This window comes from Hibiscus syriacus, unplaced genomic scaffold (assembly GCF_006381635.1).
Source record: "Hibiscus syriacus cultivar Baekdansim isolate YM2019G1 unplaced genomic scaffold, ASM638163v2 tig00110403_pilon, whole genome shotgun sequence".
Taxonomy (NCBI): domain Eukaryota; kingdom Viridiplantae; phylum Streptophyta; class Magnoliopsida; order Malvales; family Malvaceae; genus Hibiscus; species Hibiscus syriacus.
In genome coordinates this window covers 549,302-569,586 of record NW_024062723.1, presented here as the reverse complement: position 1 = coordinate 569,586, position 20,285 = coordinate 549,302, and the positions used below count along the sequence as shown (strand labels likewise).

Sequence of the window (20,285 nt, the reverse complement as noted above, 5' to 3'; positions counted from 1 at the left end):
GATTTATGTTTTCGGTACTTTTACTTGGACCGATTCGCCACGTTACTCCATTCGATTAGGTTTCCAATAATAATTTGTCCAATAAGAAGAAAAGGTCGGTCGGTGTTAGATTGAATGCATTACTTTATAAGATTTAATATGGTGATTGAAGTCTAATGATAAATCATAAATGTTATTTCTATGACATTGAATTTATTTTTGTGTTATTTTTAGGGTAAATTATGCATTTAGTACCTAAACTATTAATTTTAGTCTGTTTTATGATCTAAATGTTCAGTTTTTTTTCAAAATCATGTCTAAAGTTTAGTTTTTTTTTTCATTTTAGTATTCGTTAAAAGCTTCAATTTTTTATAACATTTTAGTATTCCGTTCAAAATTTAACGTTAAACTTTGAAAAAATTGAAAGTTTATGTACTAAAACGGACCAAAACTGATATATTAGATACTAAGTGTTAAGCTTTTAATGACATGGTACTAAAATGAAATGAAAACTAAACGTTAAGCATGGTTTTGAAAAAAAATAAAAGTTTAAGTATTAAAACAGATCAAAACAGATAATTTAAGTACTAAATGCATAGTTTACCTTATTTTTTTAAAAAGGATATCATTGTTTTTCTCAAAAAATATGATTTTATTAAGGATTTTAATTAAACAAATTCAAAATCTAAATTGTGTGTCTTGTCATTCGTGGTCCCAACCAATAACACTTTTTCATCTATTTTTTTTCCAAGGTGAATCTTCAACTCTTTCTTATGTGTAAATAAGGAGTTGACAATTATTTGAAAATTATTTTAAAATTAATAAATGTGATTCACTGAGATCATAAATGACGTGATGAGTCGAGTCCATGAAATAATTTATCCACCTCGAGACATCCAACTCAAGTGGCTAATAAAATGGTCCATTTCCTTGTATAAATAAACGGAATACCAGCTTTCCTCTCTGCACAAGAAATAAAATACCAGCTTCTGCATGCAATGGATTTCAAGACAGTGGGGTTATGGTCGCCAGGGTGAATGACGTTATATGGAACAACGGTGCGGCATGCAATACAAATTACAGAGTAAGGTGCATTGGACCAGCCATCCCCGGCGTGCCATTGACTTGCCGGGGTGAATCGGTCGTCGTTAAAGTTGGGGATCGCTATCATCCTTTGGCGAGACAAAATCCTCAAGTAACCATTGACCTTTCTGAAGAGGCTTTTGCCGTGATTGCGGACACTGATGGTAGCAGAATCAATATCGTGTATGATCGGTAAGTTTGTAAAGAAAAAGGAAAAAAATCTTTTTTCATTTAAATAAAATCATAAAAATAAGGGAAATTTGTGCATTCAGTGCCTAAATTATCAGTTTTAGTACCTAAACTTTTATTTTTTTTAAACCATACCTAACGTTTAGTTTTTGTTTCATTTTAGTATCCCCGCTATTAAAAGCTTAACATGCTTAGTACCTAAATTATCAATTTCGGTCCGTTTTAGTACCTAAACTTTCAAAAAAAATTCAAAACTTAACGTTAAGTTAAAATAAAACCAAAACAAAATGTTATGTATGGTTTTGAAAAAATTAAAAGTTTAGGTACTAAAAAACAGACCAAAACTGATAGTTTAGATACTAAACACATAATTTACCCTTTATATTTTATTCTCGTAATGATATTTCTATACATTATGTTTTATTTATTTGTGATTTGCAGGATTTAAGAGGCAGTTAAAGAATATGATATTTCTATACACAGGCTGATATGATAATGAAACCTAAATAAGAATCCAAGAGGAATGTTCTTCTGTGCTAAAGCAGTATATTTATAACAGTAAACATATTATATATTCGAATAATTATAATAAGAATTGATTAATTTTCGAGCATAATTTGCATATTTTATCGGCCATCAAGGTCGGTAAGAGTTACATCATTAAGTGAAAACCTATCTTCAACATTTTGACTAGTTTGAGTGAAAACAGGTCGTTTTGGTGTGTTGAGATCTGAAATCTCATTGTTGAGCATTGAAACAACGGTTGACATTGTTGGCCTATCTTTAGCAAGTTCTTGGACGCATAGCAATCCAACGTGTACGCATCTCCACATCTCTTTTTCGTACCTCGAATCCAAATCCATATCCCAAACCACTTCATCTACTAAGCCCCGGATGTTGCCTTCCTTCCATAATTTCCATGCCTGCAAAAACAAAACTCGATCGAATTCGGTTTAAAGATAAAGATCGAGCAACATCTACTGATTGGTTTAGTGAAACGAGGCGCTAGGTGTTATAAGTGATGTCAGATGATTGGGAGGATTAGCCCTTAATGAAATTCTGCAATGTTTAATCTGGATTAATCGAAAAATGAATCGAGTATCGGTGGTTATATACTTACATATCCCAAGAGGCTAAGATGATAGTGATCATTGTAAAACCTGGTGTTCTTTTCTCCACTAACAATCTCTAGCAATAGAACTCCAAAGCTGAATACATCTGATTTCTCTGAGATTTGTCCTTGCATTGCATACTCGGGAGACATATATCCACTGTAGTTTAACATAACAAAAGTTTCAGATTAATACTAGGCTTAATATAATAAAGTATAAATTATATCTTTTTTATTTAGATACCTAAACTTTTTTTGGGTCAATCTAGGTGTCTAATAACATTACACTTTTAGGTGTCTCGGCCGTAAAGGACGTTAAATTCCTCTTGTAAACGACACGTGTCATGCTCAAGTAATTTTAATTTTTTTTAAAAAAATAAATTTTATAAAGGTGAAACGTGTCATTTAATGGCAAAATTTAACGGCAGTAATGGTTCAGACACCTAAAAGTGTAACGTTGAAAACCTTAGACACTTAGATTGACCGAAAAATAGTTTAGACACCTAAATAGAAAAAAGTGTATAGTTCGAGCACTTATTTTATATGAAGCCTTGATACTATATTTATAATCTAAGAACTCATTTATAATATTTTAAAATTGAAGATCAATTTAGAATCCGAATAATTTTTTGAAAATGGTGCAACTAACCTCATATCTAATCCCATATTTGTTAAAACATGGTAAATTATGCGTTTAATACCTAAACTATCAGTTTTGATTTATTTTAGTACCTAAACTTTTAATTTTTAAAAACCATGCTTAAAGTTCAGTTTTTGTTTCAATTTAGTACCCCACCGTTAAAAACTTTAGTTTTTGTTTCATTTTAGTACCCTCATTCAAAATTTAACATTAAGTTTTGAAAAAAATAAAAGTTTAGGTACTAAACACGTTAACTTTTTATAGAGGGATACTAAAATAAAATAAAAGCTAAACATTATGTATGGTTTTAAAAAATCAAAAGCTCAAGTGCTAAAACAGACCGAAACTGATAGTTTAGGTACTACATACGTAATTTACCCAGAATGAGGAAGAAATTCCAACTTACTAAGTTCCAATAACCCTTTTGGTGCTGGCTTGTGTCATCACCTCCAAAAATTCTGGCTATCCCAAATCTGAAATTTTAGGGTTTAGTTCTTGGTCAAGCAATACATTGCTCGCTTTCAGATCTCTGTGTATAATTCTCAGCCTTGAATCCCTATGAAGATAAAGTCCTCGACTGATTCCTTCAATAATGTTGAAGCGTTTTCTCCAATCCAACAGTTTTTTCTTATGTGGATCTATAACAAAAACCAAACAATAATACCTTCAAAGTTCCACATTATTCGGGATTTAAATCACGATCACATTCTATTTTTCTATAACATCGTGTTTATTGTAATTGTAGACATAATTATATTAAAAAATAAACAAAAATTGACGTGCGTTGTTATTAAAAGGATAAAGTACACAAATGATTTCCTGACTATAAGACATTTTGTTACGTCTCATAACTATTAAAAGTTTTAAATAGTCTCTAAGTATTGGGTTGCTTTGTTGATTCACTATTAAAAGTTGCAAAATGTATTCGTTATGTTCTATATTTATCATTTTTCGTTAAAAAGTTGACGGTAGTCTGAGCTGGATGTTATCCTACTGATTGAGATATGATAAAATATGATATCTGAATCTCAAACGATTATCATATCTCAGTCAGCATGTTAACGTCCAACTCAGACGATCATCAATTTTTTAACAGAAAATGATGAGTTTAGAACGTAATAAACATACGGGTGACCACTTTGTAATTTTTAATAGTAGATCGACTCAACAAAGCAACACCCTATAGTTAGGGGACTATTTTGTAACTTTTAATAGTTAGAAGACTTAAAAAAGTAGCATCCTATAATTAGGAGACCATTTGTGTATTTACCCTTATTAAAAATAGGGTAGGTTACTAACCAAAGAGAAAAGCGTCCAAACTTTTGTTAAGCAGTACTCGTAGACGAGCATCTTCTCTTCTCCTTCAACACAACAACCAAGAATTCGAACCAGATTCCGGTGTTGGAGCTTGGAAATCACCGCCACTTCGTTCATGAATTCTTCCAAGCCTTGCCCCGAAGCTTTCGACAATCTCTTCACTGCTATTTCCTTTCCATCCTCTAGCGTTCCCTGCATGCACAAAAATTAGAAAATGACATTTGACTGAGGGTTGTTTTGCTCGAATATCGCCGTTGTTATTACCCTGTAAACTGGACCGAAACCGCCCTGCCCGAGCTTTTTTGTGTCGTGGAAGTTGCTCGTCGCGGTGGCGAGTTCTTCGAAATCGAACAGTGGGTAGCTGCTGCTGGAGTTGCTGTTGATCAGTTTGGTCTTTTGTCTCCTTCCTGTGATAATAGAAATTAGAGAAGTAATTTTATAAACAAATGTTTATATTATCTGATTCGAATTAGTAGATTAATGAATCGAACATCGATAATTATAGAGACGAAGTGAAGGAATACATTTTACCCTCTTTTTAGTCATCCAACATATTAAGAGTGCAGAAATTGAAATACCGAGTGCACCGACAATCCCCGTTGTAATAACAATGACCCTACTTTTGTCTTTCCTTTTATCTGCAAATAGAGAAACTTGGTTGTCTCTATTAATCGATGTGATTTTTATTTTTATTTTTTTATTCTAACACTCAAACTTAAAAAATAAATATAATGTGATATTTTAATCAACGTGTTTTCGTCATTGATCGTTACAGAACTGATATACAGTTCATGATGCTAACAAGACGATCTACTATATTGATATGACAGTTTATGATTGACGTAACAATCCATCTATCATGTTTGATTACTAATTTGATCCATATGTATTATCATCTGTCACGTTATCAACTATCGTAGATTATTACGTCAGTAAAATAAACTGTCATGTCAATAAAATAAACTGTCAACGACGAAAAACGTTAGTTAAGAGATAACAATACAGATATTTTTACTAAACTTTAATAAAATAAAAAACCAGATGATTGACTCGTTTATCGAACTTATGGTCGACATCACAACTTTACCAAGTCCAGGAGATGGCAGGCGAACATAAAGATCGACGCCGCGAGCTGAAATTTTCTGCATATCAATCAATCTCCACTCCAGAACATGCAACCGATACCCGCATCATACGCATAAGCGACACAAGAACAGTTCTTCAAGCACTGATCTTCGCTTCGCCGATGATCATCGATGACCGGTCGGAAAAGCCGGAACTTTCATCATCTCCAGCTTCAAAACGCATCTTTCGGCTAACCTCACCGCCACTGTGATCATCCCTTCGGCACTGCAAATGGGTAGTCCTTAAACACCCGCTGCTCCAATTCCCCCGACGCCATTCCTTGACATCCTTGGGCTCAAACCCCTTTAAACAACTGCAAATGGGCCGTTTCGTCGAGTCACAGACACCAAACGCGCCGCATTTCCCATAAAGATCACAAGCGTTTCGGTAAACAGTATCCCTGTTCACCCACTCCTCTTTCCCATCATCCCAAAGCGTTCCATCAATCGTCCTTGCGGGTCGAGTTCGTAGTAAATCAACGCGGATTTATTAGAGAATTCATACGCGATGTAATACACTTGTGTTGCATATCGGCAACAACGTAAAACCCATCGAAATAAGCACTCTTGGTGCTTATTAGACCAACGAAGATGATGTTGTTCCATGGTCCGGTTCGAAAATACAGCTGCTTGTTGTTCCGTAGAATGAGTTCTGGGACATTGAAAGGTTCAAAGCTAAGTGAGAAGTTACCAACAGCTGGATCGTAAGCGCTTTTCCATGATTGCAGCTGCATTTTTCTTCCCTTCTTCACGTCAGTGCCGATCTTCATCGTTTCAATGAAGGCATTCGAAGGGTGTTCGAAACTCTCCCATAAGTTTGCTCCATTGTTTTCGCCATTGTTGAGCACAAGGTTTCCGTTATCCAAAAGCACGACGGTTGTCGTGTCGGGAACTGAATTTGTGACATTTGAAGACCAAAGAATGTCGTATTTTCCGTTCAGAACAACGAGGTTTCCATCGTCCGATAGCTTGAGAATCCCGGAGAAGTCTTTGAGGGGATTGTTTCTGTTGGCTACCCATACCACAGTTTGTACTGGGATTCGATTGTACAGTATCCCTGCATAACGATTGCTGGAATTAGCGAAGCTGAAGAATCCCAGCCTGAAAAAACCAGTCCTGGAGATTATAAATTCAGGGTCTTTGATGGATTTGGAAGGTGTTATAGTGTCTGTACCAGTGCCGAACTCTAAGTAAAAACAAGACATTAAAGCTACTAAAACAGAGCCTCTAATAATTTCCCTCATCACTTGGTTTCTTGAACGTAAGTGCAGAACTTGGAAGTAAAAGCTATGATTTATGAATGAAATTAATGATCCAGTGAAGTTTCATGGCAGCTCAAATGCTTACAGGTTACGAAGAAATTTCAAAGCGTCAATTATCTGCATTAGTTAAAAGTGTAAAGTACATAAATGGTACCCAACTATATGACATTGATTTTTTTGAGTAATTTAACTATTAAAACTTATAAAATGATTCCCTAACTATTCATTGTATTTCAGACCTGTCATTTTCTATTAGAAAATTGATGTCGGTTTTAGTTAGATATTAATCTATTGACTGATAAATGATATAATATGAACTCAAAATTTCAAATGACTATCATATCGCAGTCAACAGGTTAATGTTTAACTCAAACTACCATCAAATTTTTAACGAAAAAGGACGAGACTGAAACACAATGAATAGTCGGATAACCATTTTGTAACTTTTAATAGTTGGAACTTAAGAAAGCAACGTCCTATAATTAGAGGACTATTGTGTAACTTTCAATAATCAACGGACTCAATAAAACAATACTTTACAGTCGATGAATCATTTGTGTACTTTATCCTAATTAAAAAAATGTTACTGCGTGATCGATTCCAATGAAAATGATATTTCATTGATGCAACATATCTGCTTCTTGAAGTTCCTTTTCATCGTGAGGATCATTACGCCAAATCTGTTCCCTTATTTTTTAGGTAAACAATGGTTTCAAAGATCTCGTGAACTTGTGTGAAGGATAAATGAAAAGGGGCCATCGGCAAAACGATGGAAAACGACATGATCATAAGTAATTTCATACCTATTTCTATATATCTTTACCGACTTTTTATGTACCGTTGATATTTAGCAGTTTTTGTACGTTGATACCAGACATGCATGGCTAATACGGCTCCAAGTCATTTGGTAGACGCATTTTCTATAATTGTTCGTCTTTCACACTAACCAAACTATTTTAATGGTTATTAGTTAAGCCTGTAAACGAACCGAACTCACACGAACGGAGGTATGTTCATGTTCGTTCCTTTAATAAATAAACGAACATAAACGAACGAACAAAAATTTTGTTGTTTATGTTCGTTCATTAAGGAATATAGCTTGTTTATGTTCGTTCATTTAAATGATAAACGAACATAAACGAACACAAACGAACGAACATAATAAATGAACATAAACGAACACAATAAACGAACATAAACAAACAATACAAATACAAAAAACAAACTTATTCGAACACAACAAATGAATGTAAAAAAAGTAAACAACAAGAATAACAACTTAAAATTCTTTAATATAACATGCAACTTTAAAGTTAATTAGTTCGAATACGACAAAAACATACATAAATCATAAATAAGCTATATGAACATAATAAAGTCTTAAAGTTAATTTGTTCAACAAAACAATCTTCTTGAAATCCAAACAACTTCAATAATCTTCGTAACATATTCAACTTGCCCTCTGTTCGAACATAAATGAATGAACATAAATGAACGAACATATAATCGAACGTTCACGAACGTAAATGAACGAACGAACCCTTTGTTCGTGTTCGTTCATTTAATTAAACGAACGCAAAATCTTGTTCATGTTCGTTCATTTAATAAATAAAAGAACATAAACGAACTTCCAGCCGCACAGTTCATGAACGGTTCGCTGAACGTTCAGTTCATTTGCAGGCCTAGTCGCTCATTCTTTATAATAGATTCAATTTGTTATTTTCGTCATTATCATTTTTTCGTATTGATTTAATCCTTGAATTTGTTCAATTGTATCAATGTTTAAAATATTTAGGCAAAAAAAACACCCGAGGTCCCTGAACTTTCCAAAAAACCCAATGTGGCCATCATCCTATTTTTTAGATCAATATGACCCTCAAACTAAAAAAAAAACTCAATATGATCATTTGACCAACATTTTCTGTCATTGACCAATGGTATGATATTTTATCAATTTACCCTTCACTTTTTCTCTATAGTTGTCGATGTTCAGGGATAAAATGTACCCTTTTCTCTACGAAGTGGTCCTTTGTAAACTCAATTTACCCTTTTTTCGATAGGACCACATATGAAAAAAAAACCAAGTATATTGATGTTTTATCCCTGAATTATTTTGAGTTTATAAAGAGACCCGTGATTAATAATTTATCCCTAAAACAAAAGTGATCATTTGTATAATTTACCCTTAAAATAAAATGGGTTAACAACAACCTTAGTCCTTGAACTCTCTAAAGCTCTGAAATTGAAAATTTTTGGAGTTTAGTGACCAAAATAGAAGAGAAGAAAATAGTTGAATGATGAATGGTGTAATTTACCCAATTTATAACAGGAATTAACGAAATTGTTGGTCAATGATGAACAATGTTGGTCAAAGGGTCATATTGGTTCTTTTTTCGAGTTGGCCGACCACATTGATCTAAAAAATAAAATGAAAGCCACATTGTTTTAAAAGTTCAGGGACCTCGGGTGCCTTTTACTAAATATTTACTATTGTTTAGGATCTTAAGGTATGGTTTATGGTTTAGAATTTAAGGTTTAGAGGTTAAGAGATCATGGTTTAGAGTTTTTTATTTATAATTTAGGATTTTAAGTTAATGATAGAGCATAGGATGATGAAATTATACAATTTGATGACTAAATTGATATAAAAATATGATAAGGACAAAAATGATATATTTGATCCAATACAGAGGCAAAAATTACCCTTAATCCTTCAAAGAATGATTATTATTCTCAGGGATTTCGAGTTTGAGCATCAGTAACCACAGAATATTCGAACATTCATTGTTAAATGATCTTTTCTTACTACCACTGGTAACCACCCAAGATGAATAAGCTTTTACAGCAATGGGTATCATCTTAACCTTTTGAGATATGTAAGTACATAACATAGTTAGAAATGTTGGTGGACTGAATTAGGAATGTACACACCATATTTGATAATAAAATCTTTTAAATATATAAAAAGATACAAAGAATGGAGCCTTTGGATCAACACCAATATCAAAATGCAGCGCTAATATAATAAAACAGTCTTTTCTTTAGCAAAATGAGGGGAAAGATAAAAAGGATTACAAACACTAAATTTCAAGGATCAAAACAAAAGCTTCAACTTTCCCATTATTTGAGCTAAACTCAACATTTTAGCTCGGCAGGTAAGACTGATAATTATACCTTCCTCCCCGTAAAGCTACAATTTCCGATAACCAGTGTCTGCTAAGTTGGACGGTGGCGACAATTCTGAGGAAGACCAAGATAGGATCCATCCGGCATCATCAGGAAATAATAGTCGGGGCATGGGATATCAGTACCAAGCCCTGTACAAGCTAACCGACTAATATCTTCATACCAGAAATTTCACAACAGAGCAACAAAACAAGCTCCGATTATATATGGTAAGGGCACAAGGGAAAATATCCTGCAGATTTTCTATAGTAATACACGTAGGCCCACTTCAAAGTTTTGCTAAAAGAGGGGATAAAAGACCATAAGAGCTAAAACTAAAATCTCAAAGGAAATTGGCTTTTACTTAAAAAAGTATCTTTGGAGTTTCACCTGAACCATTGTTGGTGCTCCGTCATAACCACATTTGTGAGAAACAAATAGCTAATTCTTTTCAGCACTCAGCAGCACTTGCTCCATATTGTTAATAGCTTTAGAAGCATCTGATTCATCACTTCCATATTTGGTTTGGCCTGCATACACAAGGAGGCTCACTGTATATTTGTTTACGCAATACTTGGTAAGAGGTTAAAGAATTCATCAAATGAGCCTTCCAAAGGGACAGATTAGTCGTAGTATAATTGCCAGTAGCTCTAGAATCTGTGACGAGTTTTGTTGCCCTATCAAGAACAGACTTCAGAATAAACGACGCCCCATCTCCAGCAGGACTTCCGAGGGGACGAAGAGGGGCTGCTCTGAGGAACAAAAACAGATGCAAGACAGAAGCTAAGTGCACGGATATCCATCCCATGAACACAAGAGGAAACAACCCTTGCAAGGTTAATAGTAGTTTCAGCCGCTCCTGGTCAGAGGAAGACCTCCGAACAGAACCTTAAAGACGGAAAATGGACATACAGACAACTCGCATGAGTTCACCACCTGGAGAAAGAAGCTGAAGGAACCTTGCAAGTAGCTTCCGACCTTTGGGGAGGGAAACTATCCGTAAAAGCAGATCATCCTGAGCAAGCTCATCCGTATGACCATTCTTGCCAAGTGGGTCAACCAACTGAAGTGATGTAGCCAGTCCCTCCAACAAAGTCTGTCGTTTTTTGTCTTAGTTGGGCTCCACCATCCGCAACTGATTAAACTGTAAAAAACGATCAATATCATCTACATCGAGAAGAAGGCACAGACCATCCTCTATTGAAACTCTAGCAGCAAGCATAGGTTCCTGTTCCAGAGGCATATCAGAAGCTTTTTTTTATCATTGTTGGTGCCAAACAGATGAATTTGGAGGGTCAACTTCCAGAAGAGGGCGAGGCCTGCGAACTGAAGAGAAAGGAACCCTCCCAAGAGCATCAACCTGGAGAAAAGCACGAGGCTCAGAATTCAAACGACTCGGGTGGAAGGTCCCTAACCTGAGTTGGGCAAAATGATGTCTCAACTTTGCCCCAGCAGATTTTCTAGCAAGACAAGCCTGGTGGTAGTAATCATCTACGTAGGGTCATTACTGTGGTTGCAACAAGCTGCATTCTAACAATGCCCTCAATCTCATCAGTGACATGTATTTGGATCTAAACTGAGGCCATCCAAGATCGTGCTTCAGTCTATCACTATCAAAGCCTTGGTGTGAAAACCGTAGATTTTGCCTGCCTTTCTGGGCTGATTGACTCTTTGATCTTAGATCACCAATACCAAGTATAGCCTCAACCTCGTTCATTAAAGGTGGGGAAGGAGAAAGTTGAGAATTAAATAGTTGTGACTGAATCCCTGAAAAATGGCTAACGGAAGGCTGAGCAGGATGCTGCAGTCTCTGCGGTGCGACCGCAGCTGTGGCATTAATTGTGGTGGAATCAAACCATTTTGATGAGATAATTGTTGTCGAGCATATTGTTCAAACACATGGAATTATCTCCATAAAATTTTGGCTGGCTCCCCCATTGATTTGATGGCTGACTACCGACAGACGGACCTGAAGCAAATTGAGGAATATTCTCACGAAAAGGTGGCCCATGGTGTAAGTCAGGCGGTTGAAGCTGAGAATTTGAGAAGGCAGAGAGGTTTGGCGAAGATGCCACCTGTGACCCACCAACCTTATAAGGAATATTCAGGTGTCCAGCTGTTGGTTCGGTGAAGCCTGAGGAGATCTGCCCTCGGGGGGAGGGTATGAAGTATAAGAAGATTTTGGAACTAAAATCGGTTCACTAGAGAAATGTTGATGGTATTGTTGTTGTTGTTGCTGCTGCTGCTGCTCAGGGTATGAGGATGTCCCATAGAGATTCTTTGAGTCCAAATTGGCCAATGGTTGTGACGACCAGTGTTTCCCTTTAGGAATACTTTCGGTTCCAAGTGGCTGCTGACCAAGCCAGTAAGGAAATTCCTCCCCATGTGTCCATTCAGCAGCAGATGAACCTTCAACAACATAATGAAAGAAGTCAATATCGGTATGGTATTTATCTTGCCTGTTGTGGTTTGTGAGTAATGGGTCCCTTCACTCTGATGTAGGATCTTACTGACTAGCTATTCACTTACAACAGCAAAAACAATGGGTAGTACAATTCATGCACAACCTTCTATTAAAAATGGTAGCAAAGGAAACCTTCAGCAAGTATACTATTAATTAATTATAACCACGACAATGCATCATCAACAGATTAGGCAAGGGAACATCTGTTCTGAGAATTCACGACTACTACCAGATGATCCTTGTTCTTCCTTTAAAAAGGTCAAGCAGTCTGAAATCAACTTTCCTATCCACATATAATAGTATTCCAGAACTTAAACATTAAATTTGGAAACATACAGATACAGCCCATACTTCAAACCATAACCGATACTTTAATCAAATTCAACAATCAGCATTGATGCTAAATAGAACATATCAAAGACTTCTGCAAGAAACAAATCCAAAAAAGATGGGACCTCAACAACATCAATCATCAACAACTGACTAACAGAACAAAGTAATGAGATTAATAAACTCACTTTGTCTGGATCCCCCATCATCTATTATCCCAGAGCCTCTTGGTCCACTAACAGCTGTGTCCAACTGCAACAACATCACAAGCTAGCATCAGCAATTGTTAAAGACAGGCTAGAACTAACCACCAAGAAACATGGACGCATCTGTGAGTTATGATTTAAGAAATATTGTGACAAACAATAGGAACTCTGTTCTTTATGATTATGTACACCAAAAGATTTAATAGGAGAAAACAGAGATACAATTTAATAAATTGACTTCTTATTTTATAAAAAAAAGGCCAAATATCAAGCAAGGATTCTGATAGCTGCTAGTGCCCTTATTTAGTGTTACAATAAAAGCTTGGAGGAACAATATTCTGGAAACACTAGCAGATGATTTTGAAAGAAGTTGGTAAAATATTTATTGTATATCTTAATAAACGAGAGAGATACAAGTTCAAAAATAAGCAGTTCTTCTTATTTATAAAAAGGCCAATATCAAGTAATGTGCCGTGGTTCCGTCCCATTAATTCACTCAAAATGGGGATGATCTAAATCTAATAGTAATGCGAATTTAGGGGCTAATCCTCGGGAGAGGAAAAGATATTTGATTATCACTAGTTGCAAAATACATGATCATGTACTGGATTCACCTTTGAAAATGTACTAGTAAGATCATCAATGTCCAATAAGGAACTCAAAAACTTCACCCTGCAAATATTAAAAGAAATTAGTTAAAGCACCTAGCACACAGATATTCTGCTAAAATCAACTACAAAAAAATGATAAGCTTGAAGATATTTAGAGGGCCAAAAGAAACACCAAGAGTGATGAGAATTCTAGATTAAAACATAAAATTTATCACATAACAGATCAGACTTCACAACACCACAGAGAGAGAGAGATGAGAGGAAGAGAAAATATTCCTCTCTTCTTACTTTTTAGGATTTCTCTTTGTTAGTGAGACATGCATCTCATTGGATAGCTAAGTGCGAAAAAGTGTTAGAATTAATCCAAAATTGATTCAAATAAATTTGTGCAATTAACTCCACTAGTTGATCCATAAACTGCAAATTCTTCATACATATGAGAAGACTGAATTCTTAAACCCACAATTAAATCTAACTTTTAAATACATTAGCATAACCAATCAAATTTCTGTTGATATCAAATACAATTCCTTTTTTACAAACATAAAAAGGACAGTACTTCAATAATGAATACTCTAAGAAGCAAGAACCAAAGAAACTAAGAACCAAAAAGAAGGAAAAAACCCACCATAAACTACCTTCTCAACATATTTGCTTTGGGAAGCATATAGAGCAACAAAGTACAATTAACACAATCTCCAAAACCTATTCCACTGTAGAATACAATTTTATTGATAATATAACTAAGGCACTTGACCACTGCAGCTTGTACAGTACAAGCCTCTACACAATACACAAGAGCTGCCTCTTATTGAGAAGAGCAAACACAAATTAACTTCAGAAAACAACCCACCAAGAATGATATAATGTTAACTCACAAATACATAAAACAAGGTTAACAGTGTCATGCCCGAAAAAATAAAAATATATAATATGAGATTGAGCTCCCACAATGTTTTACTCCATAAATAAGAATAGCATGCCAACCACTAATTAAATGTAGCGGCTTCCTTCTGTTCAGAAAAAGAACATCAACATTACACCAGAAGGATTTTACAGCACGATTTCCGAAGGAAGCAATTTTCTTTTCAAACAAGTACCACTGATTATGTCCTACTCTACATAAATTTGCAAGAATAACTAAAACATGAAAGAAAAGTGAAAAGAAACAAGAATATTAACCTCCTCTCGCTCAAGCAAAAACTCCTCATCATTAAGTCCAACTGCTGGTAAATCCTCCTCATCGTCATCTAATCCCCCCAATTCAACTTCCTCAAGAACATCTTTTCCGAAAAATGCATATTGCGAAGCATCAAATAATGCATCTCCTGCATCATAGGAAAAAAAAAACTAAATTTAGTAAAAACACACACACACTTCAACCAATAATTAAAGAGAAAAACTCACAAGACAAAGATGAGATAAATTCAGACAATAGAAAGAAAACTCAAACAAACATTAATTCAAGCTTTTCACCAGTAAACACAAGTATAAACACACTTCAGCCTTTATGTAGCCAGGGCCCAGTAGTTCTCCATATGTACAAAAACATTATTTGATTTTAAATTTTAAATCTAATACAACCTAAACTTCTAGCTTAAACCAAACTATAGCAAACAAAACCCATAGCTGATTTTATCCCATTAAGAGCATAAAGAGTAAATAAAAGGAAAAAGATCGAACGTCAAACCTGTAGAAGTATCGCCAAATCGCTCACGATTCGCAAGAGAATCCATTATATAAACAAATTAAAATTACTACTCAATATAGAAACCAAAAAACGAAAAGTATAATAATTTAACTGAATCGTCGATCTATCGGGGTTAAACAAAAATAATCTGGGATTTAAAAAAGGAAAGGAATTCAAAGAGAAAGGGAAAAATAGAGGTTTTGAAAGCAAAAACCCTTTGCAACGAAATAGGGTTTGATGGGGAGAAGATCTATGCATCATTATTTCATTGTCAAGGAATATGCATTTTTCTCCAATTTTTTCCAAGTCAAAATTGATTAGATAAATTGAACAAAGAAAGGAACCCTAAAGAAGAGATGACGAATGTTATTTGTTTATTAATCATTGGGATAACATTTTGCAAACTATTTATATTAAATCATTTTGATAAGTTGTTTATATTTTAAGATAATAAATTTAACTTTTATAAGTTATACAAATAAATTTTTCTAATAAAATTTTATTAAAAAAAATCTAAATTTACAATAAATGCTTATAATTATAAGAGTAGACTTGATGTGTAGTAGGATATTTTTTTATAATCATTAACCTAATAAATTAATTTTTCAAGATACGAGGATTATATATGTAAAAAGATTTAAAATCTAACCAAATAAATGCGAATGAAAGGTAAATACAAACTGATATGAACACATTGACAAACAAACCACAAAAAGATTACGTTATTAAAAGATCACCAACAAAATTACTAATCAAAATAGACCGACGTGAGAAAATTATTCACCGACGTAAATTACATATTCATACTTGATCCAATGGTTCAAAGCAGAGAAGATCATCATGATAACAATTAAGCGTCATCTTGATTAGTTGTGATAATGTAAAATCCACCTATGATAAAAAATAAAACAATTAAAAACCGAAAACGTGTCGAAAAGCATGTGTGTTATAAAAGAAGATGAAAATATGTCATAAAAACAAATGAAAATGTGTCATAAAATTAGAGTTATTAAAACGTGCCACTGATATACAATTTATCGATGGTCTTTTAATACTTTTTATATCTTTTCGTGATTCGTTTGTTAATATAGTTAGATTTATTCATATCTATTTTTGTTCGAGTATTTTATTGGATTTTTAATATTTTCATTATATGATCCTTGTATGATCTCAAGTGAATCATTTATTGTGTTAATAGTTATAGAAAAATATTCTAGTTATATATTTAATTTATGATTATAATTAAAATATTTATTATAATTGTGTGTATTTTTCTTTTAAAATGAAATAAAAATTAAATTTTAGGTATGATTTTGAAGAAAAAATTAAAATTTAGGTACTAAATGATTAAAAATTGATAGTTCAGATACTAAATTCGAAATTTACCCTATTTTTTTGTGAGGTGGACGGAATTTAGAAACTTTTGTATACGAGTCCCGATCCATTAGCCCATGCTCATCTCCAATTCTCCATGCTCAAGTTTTAGATTCCCACACGTCCACAAAATGGCAGCCATTAAAGTCGGCAAATTATACGCATTTCTATACACTTACGCCGTTTATTTGAGCCCTGTTTTTCGTCTTCCTCAACTTGGATTGCAATCCCCGGTTCTCGCTCCTTCATAAAGTCGGCAACTTTCCTTTCTTGGGCTTCTAGTAGCCACAGCTTCTTCAAGGTTTCAATTTTTTCCCTTTTAATTCGTACGTAATCCATGAATTAAGTCGGTTTTAGCACTTCAATCACTCCTTTTGATGTTGTTTTTGTTGTTGGTAACTAGGTAAATGAATTGGGCCATTTTTTGTTTCCGTGTTTCTTTTGGGTGCTTTTACCCTATAGGATTGATAATTATAATCCATGTAGGTTCGTTGAAAATGGAAAATATTTTATGGGGTTTCATTGTTGTGAATCTAATATGTTTTCAGGTTTTGTTCTTAGCCGAATAGCATTTGTTGTAATTATTATTTGCGAATGCTGACTGCTAGTGTTACTGCCCCCTTGCCGTGTTCACTATCTAACGGTATGCTCTTGTTCTAGCTGGTTTTCTTGGAATTTTCTTTTATCATTTGGTTGGATTTTCTTAGATTCATGAATAATATTTTTCATGGTTTTCGCCAGGACATCGTTTGGAGCCCCAAATTTGCAGTGGCTGTTGTGTTGCGTTTCGAATTCCTACACGAATTCGGCCGAGAGGACTCAGTTTGCGGTCACAACCTATCGTTGGAAGACGTAGAAAGCAATGCTTATCCATTGTATGTGCTGCGGCTATTCGCTTTTATTTCTACGGAGAAAATTGATTTCCTTTAGAATAGTTAACTAAAGCCGACTCTTTATGTGTTTACCATGTACTAGCATAAACAGAGTTAAAGCCTGAAATAGATTTAGTGAAACAGATCAAACATGTGTGGATATGGGTTATGAACGTTACTAGACTTTTAACGATGTTGAAGCTCGGATTTTCTGACGTGGTTTCTTCTTCCTGCAGAATGCAACTTGCAGTGCTTCAGGGCAAACTCAAACCGTGATTCGGGAAGCACCAACGATCACCCAAGCTCCTGTTCACTGTAATAACAAACACATCCTTTCAATAATTTGCCAAATGTGTTAGATGTATTCCTTTGTGATTTTCTAGCGACTTTTGTCCCACCTCAAGTTTGATTGTGGTTAGGAAGGTTACAGTGGGCTAAGTGATCTTTTCTCTAGTACTTGAAGGGATAATGATAGCATGCATCGCCTCATACACGTTTTAGAATTTAGCCATGTTGTTTTGATGCCCGCACTTTCATGCACCATCAGCTTCGGTAGGTGACTGTATGGAAGAATCCATATGCTGGAGTCGTTTGCTTGAAGCATCGACAATGTTCATTTTTCTGTTTCTAGTTTCTCTACTGCTTTCCTTTTAGCGAAAATCTTACTAGTGTTATAACGTATATACTTCATGGTGTCTTTCGCCATCCTGGATTTCACCATGATCTGCTACCGATTTTTATATTACTTTCTTGCTAAAAAGATAAAGAAGCGAAGAAGATTATCGTGGCAGTCGAAGAAGATGAGACAGGCTGCTAAATTGAAAACATTTCTGGAACCTATTGCATATTGCTCTTCATAGTTATGATACTGTATTATTTTGACAATGAATTACCTGTTGCCCTCCCTTCTTAAATTTCCATGAGCTACCTAACATCCTTAGCATGAATTCGACACAACTAGAAGCTATGTTACTTGGATTCGGGTATGATTGTCGGATTTCGGTGTCTCCTACAACGTTTAGGTGAGGTTCGACACTAACGAACGCTAAGGTCGAACCAATCCACCCACATTGGCTTGGCTTGATCAAAGGTTTTGCTTGTAAGCAAATCAAGGTGAGAGAATCAATGGTTTGGCTTGGCTTGTCAAAGGTTTCTAACGTCCTGGTCTCTCATGTCGTTTGTTGGGTGTCTTGTTTGTTTGTATATTAGATCATGATGTTTTGTCGTCGACAACCTCAAATGCAATAATGTTTTGGGAACATGAATTGCCTTCTCACTTTCAATTTTATAATGTTACCTTTTCTTTTATCCATATTTGTATATCTTGTAATTTAACTATATGATATTAAAATACTCGAGTCTTACTTTACTAAAAATGTAAAGGGTACATGGTCAATTGACTATTAAAAATTACAAATTAGTTTCTCGATTATAAGATTTAGTCTCCGACAATTAAAAATTATAAATAGCTATATGACAATTCATTATGTTCCAAGTTCATCATTTTTTGTTAAAAAATTGATGACAGTTTGAGTTGGATGTTAATTTGGGATATGATATAATCTGATCTCAGAATTTTGGGATATGATATAATATGATCCTAGAATTTCTAACGACTATGATATCCCAGTAGCAGGATAACGTCCAATTCAAATTGTTATCAATTTTTTAACAGAAAAGGACGAGTTTGGAACACAATGACTGGTCGGGTGACTATATTGTAAATTTTAATAGCTGGGGACTCAAAAAATATGTCATGTAGTAGGGGATCATTGCAACTTTAATAGTTGATAGATTTAATAAAGTAATATCTATAGTTGGAGGACCATTGTGTACTTCATCCAAATATAAATGTGTAGAGAGTCATTATTCATTTAAGAAATTCAATTATTTGCATGATTTTGTAATTTAGTTGGAAACTTGAAAAGTTGGTCACAATTAGGGCAAAATGGACCGTCATGATATGCTGTTGCAACCTAATTCTATTATTATTATTATTATTATTATTTTTTTTTTTTTAAAGAAATTATCCCCTTACCAACTATCATTAATATTTTTATGTATTAGGCAATTCAAACATTAATTTTTAAGATAAGGTATTCATTATATAATTTATTCTCTCTGTTTGGACCATTAGTAACCATCAATTAAAATGACGAATATAATGTCTCACCAGCAAATTTTAACTACTTGAAGGTACTTTGGACAGTGGGGTCTCTCTTAACATAATTGTGTTTCTTATAATTTAATGTTTCCGTATTTTCATAAATTCTTTTACAATTAATTTTAATAATTAAACTATTAAATATCCTTTATAATTAATATCTTAAAAATGAAATTATTAAATTTATCAACGCAAATGTATGTGTACATGTGACATTTTAGAGTTAATTGTATCATATGTCACCAAACTATAAATCTTATTTTAAATTGGTCCTTAAACTTTTGAATTTAATTTCATCCCCAAACTATGACTCTTTCTAAATTAGTACTTAAACTAACATCCTAATTCCACCCTAACTATGACCTTCTTCTAAGTCCTTAAAACTTTGAATATTCCAATCAATTTCATCCAAATAAATCAATTTAACCTAAACTTTGTTTCAAACATACAATGAACTGATTAATATATATATAGTTGGGATGAAATTAGAATGTTCAAAAAGTTTGGGGATCAATTTAAAATTAAGGTCATAGTTTGGGGATGAAATTGAAGTGTTCAAAAGTTTAAGGATTAATTTAAAATGATACTCATAGTTTAATGATGAAATTGAGATATTTGAAAGTTTAGAGACCAATTTAAAATAAGGGGCATACTTTGAGGATATGTGATGTAATTAACTCAAATTTTTATAATATGATTCTTTC

General features: G+C 34.0%; 3 protein-coding genes and 1 pseudogene across 4 annotated transcripts; 1 reads left to right on the top strand and 3 right to left on the bottom strand.

Annotated features, from left to right (window-relative positions):
* Positions 1-1,877: 1,877 nt before the first annotated feature.
* Positions 1,878-6,703, bottom strand: LOC120123901 (G-type lectin S-receptor-like serine/threonine-protein kinase At1g11330). The gene is given in 8 exon segments (XM_039142696.1): positions 1,878-2,174; positions 2,372-2,522; positions 3,409-3,640; positions 4,302-4,331; positions 4,334-4,511; positions 4,584-4,726; positions 5,549-5,860; positions 5,949-6,703. Coding segments are annotated over 8 exon segments (2,082 nt in total). The 5' UTR covers positions 6,688-6,703.
* A 3,675-nt stretch (positions 6,704-10,378) lies between these two features.
* Positions 10,379-11,587, bottom strand: LOC120123900 (annotated as a pseudogene).
* On the bottom strand, positions 11,548-14,731 carry LOC120123898 (protein PAT1 homolog 1-like). Its single transcript, XM_039142695.1, has 4 exons — positions 14,664-14,731; positions 13,485-13,542; positions 12,853-12,916; positions 11,548-12,279 (listed from the first exon to the last, which is right to left on the bottom strand). The coding sequence occupies exons 1-4, from the start codon at positions 14,729-14,731 to the stop codon at positions 11,975-11,977; spliced, it is 495 nt and encodes a 164-aa protein (XP_038998626.1). The 3' UTR covers positions 11,548-11,974.
* Positions 14,732-16,612: 1,881 nt separating this feature from the next.
* LOC120123845 lies at positions 16,613-18,671 on the top strand. 2 transcript variants are annotated; one of them, XR_005516225.1, is made up of 4 exons: positions 16,613-16,846; positions 17,094-17,188; positions 17,287-17,420; positions 17,654-18,671. XR_005516225.1 is itself a non-coding variant. In XM_039142658.1 (3 exons), exons 1-3 carry the CDS (start codon positions 17,140-17,142, stop codon positions 17,774-17,776), a joined length of 306 nt encoding a protein of 101 aa, XP_038998589.1. In that variant the 5' UTR covers positions 17,026-17,139; the 3' UTR covers positions 17,777-18,671. The 2 variants fall into 2 exon arrangements, 1 of the variants encoding a protein (XP_038998589.1); XM_039142658.1 differs by lacking the exon at positions 16,613-16,846 and having other exon boundaries at positions 17,026-17,188.
* The last annotated feature ends 1,614 nt before the right edge of the window (positions 18,672-20,285 follow it).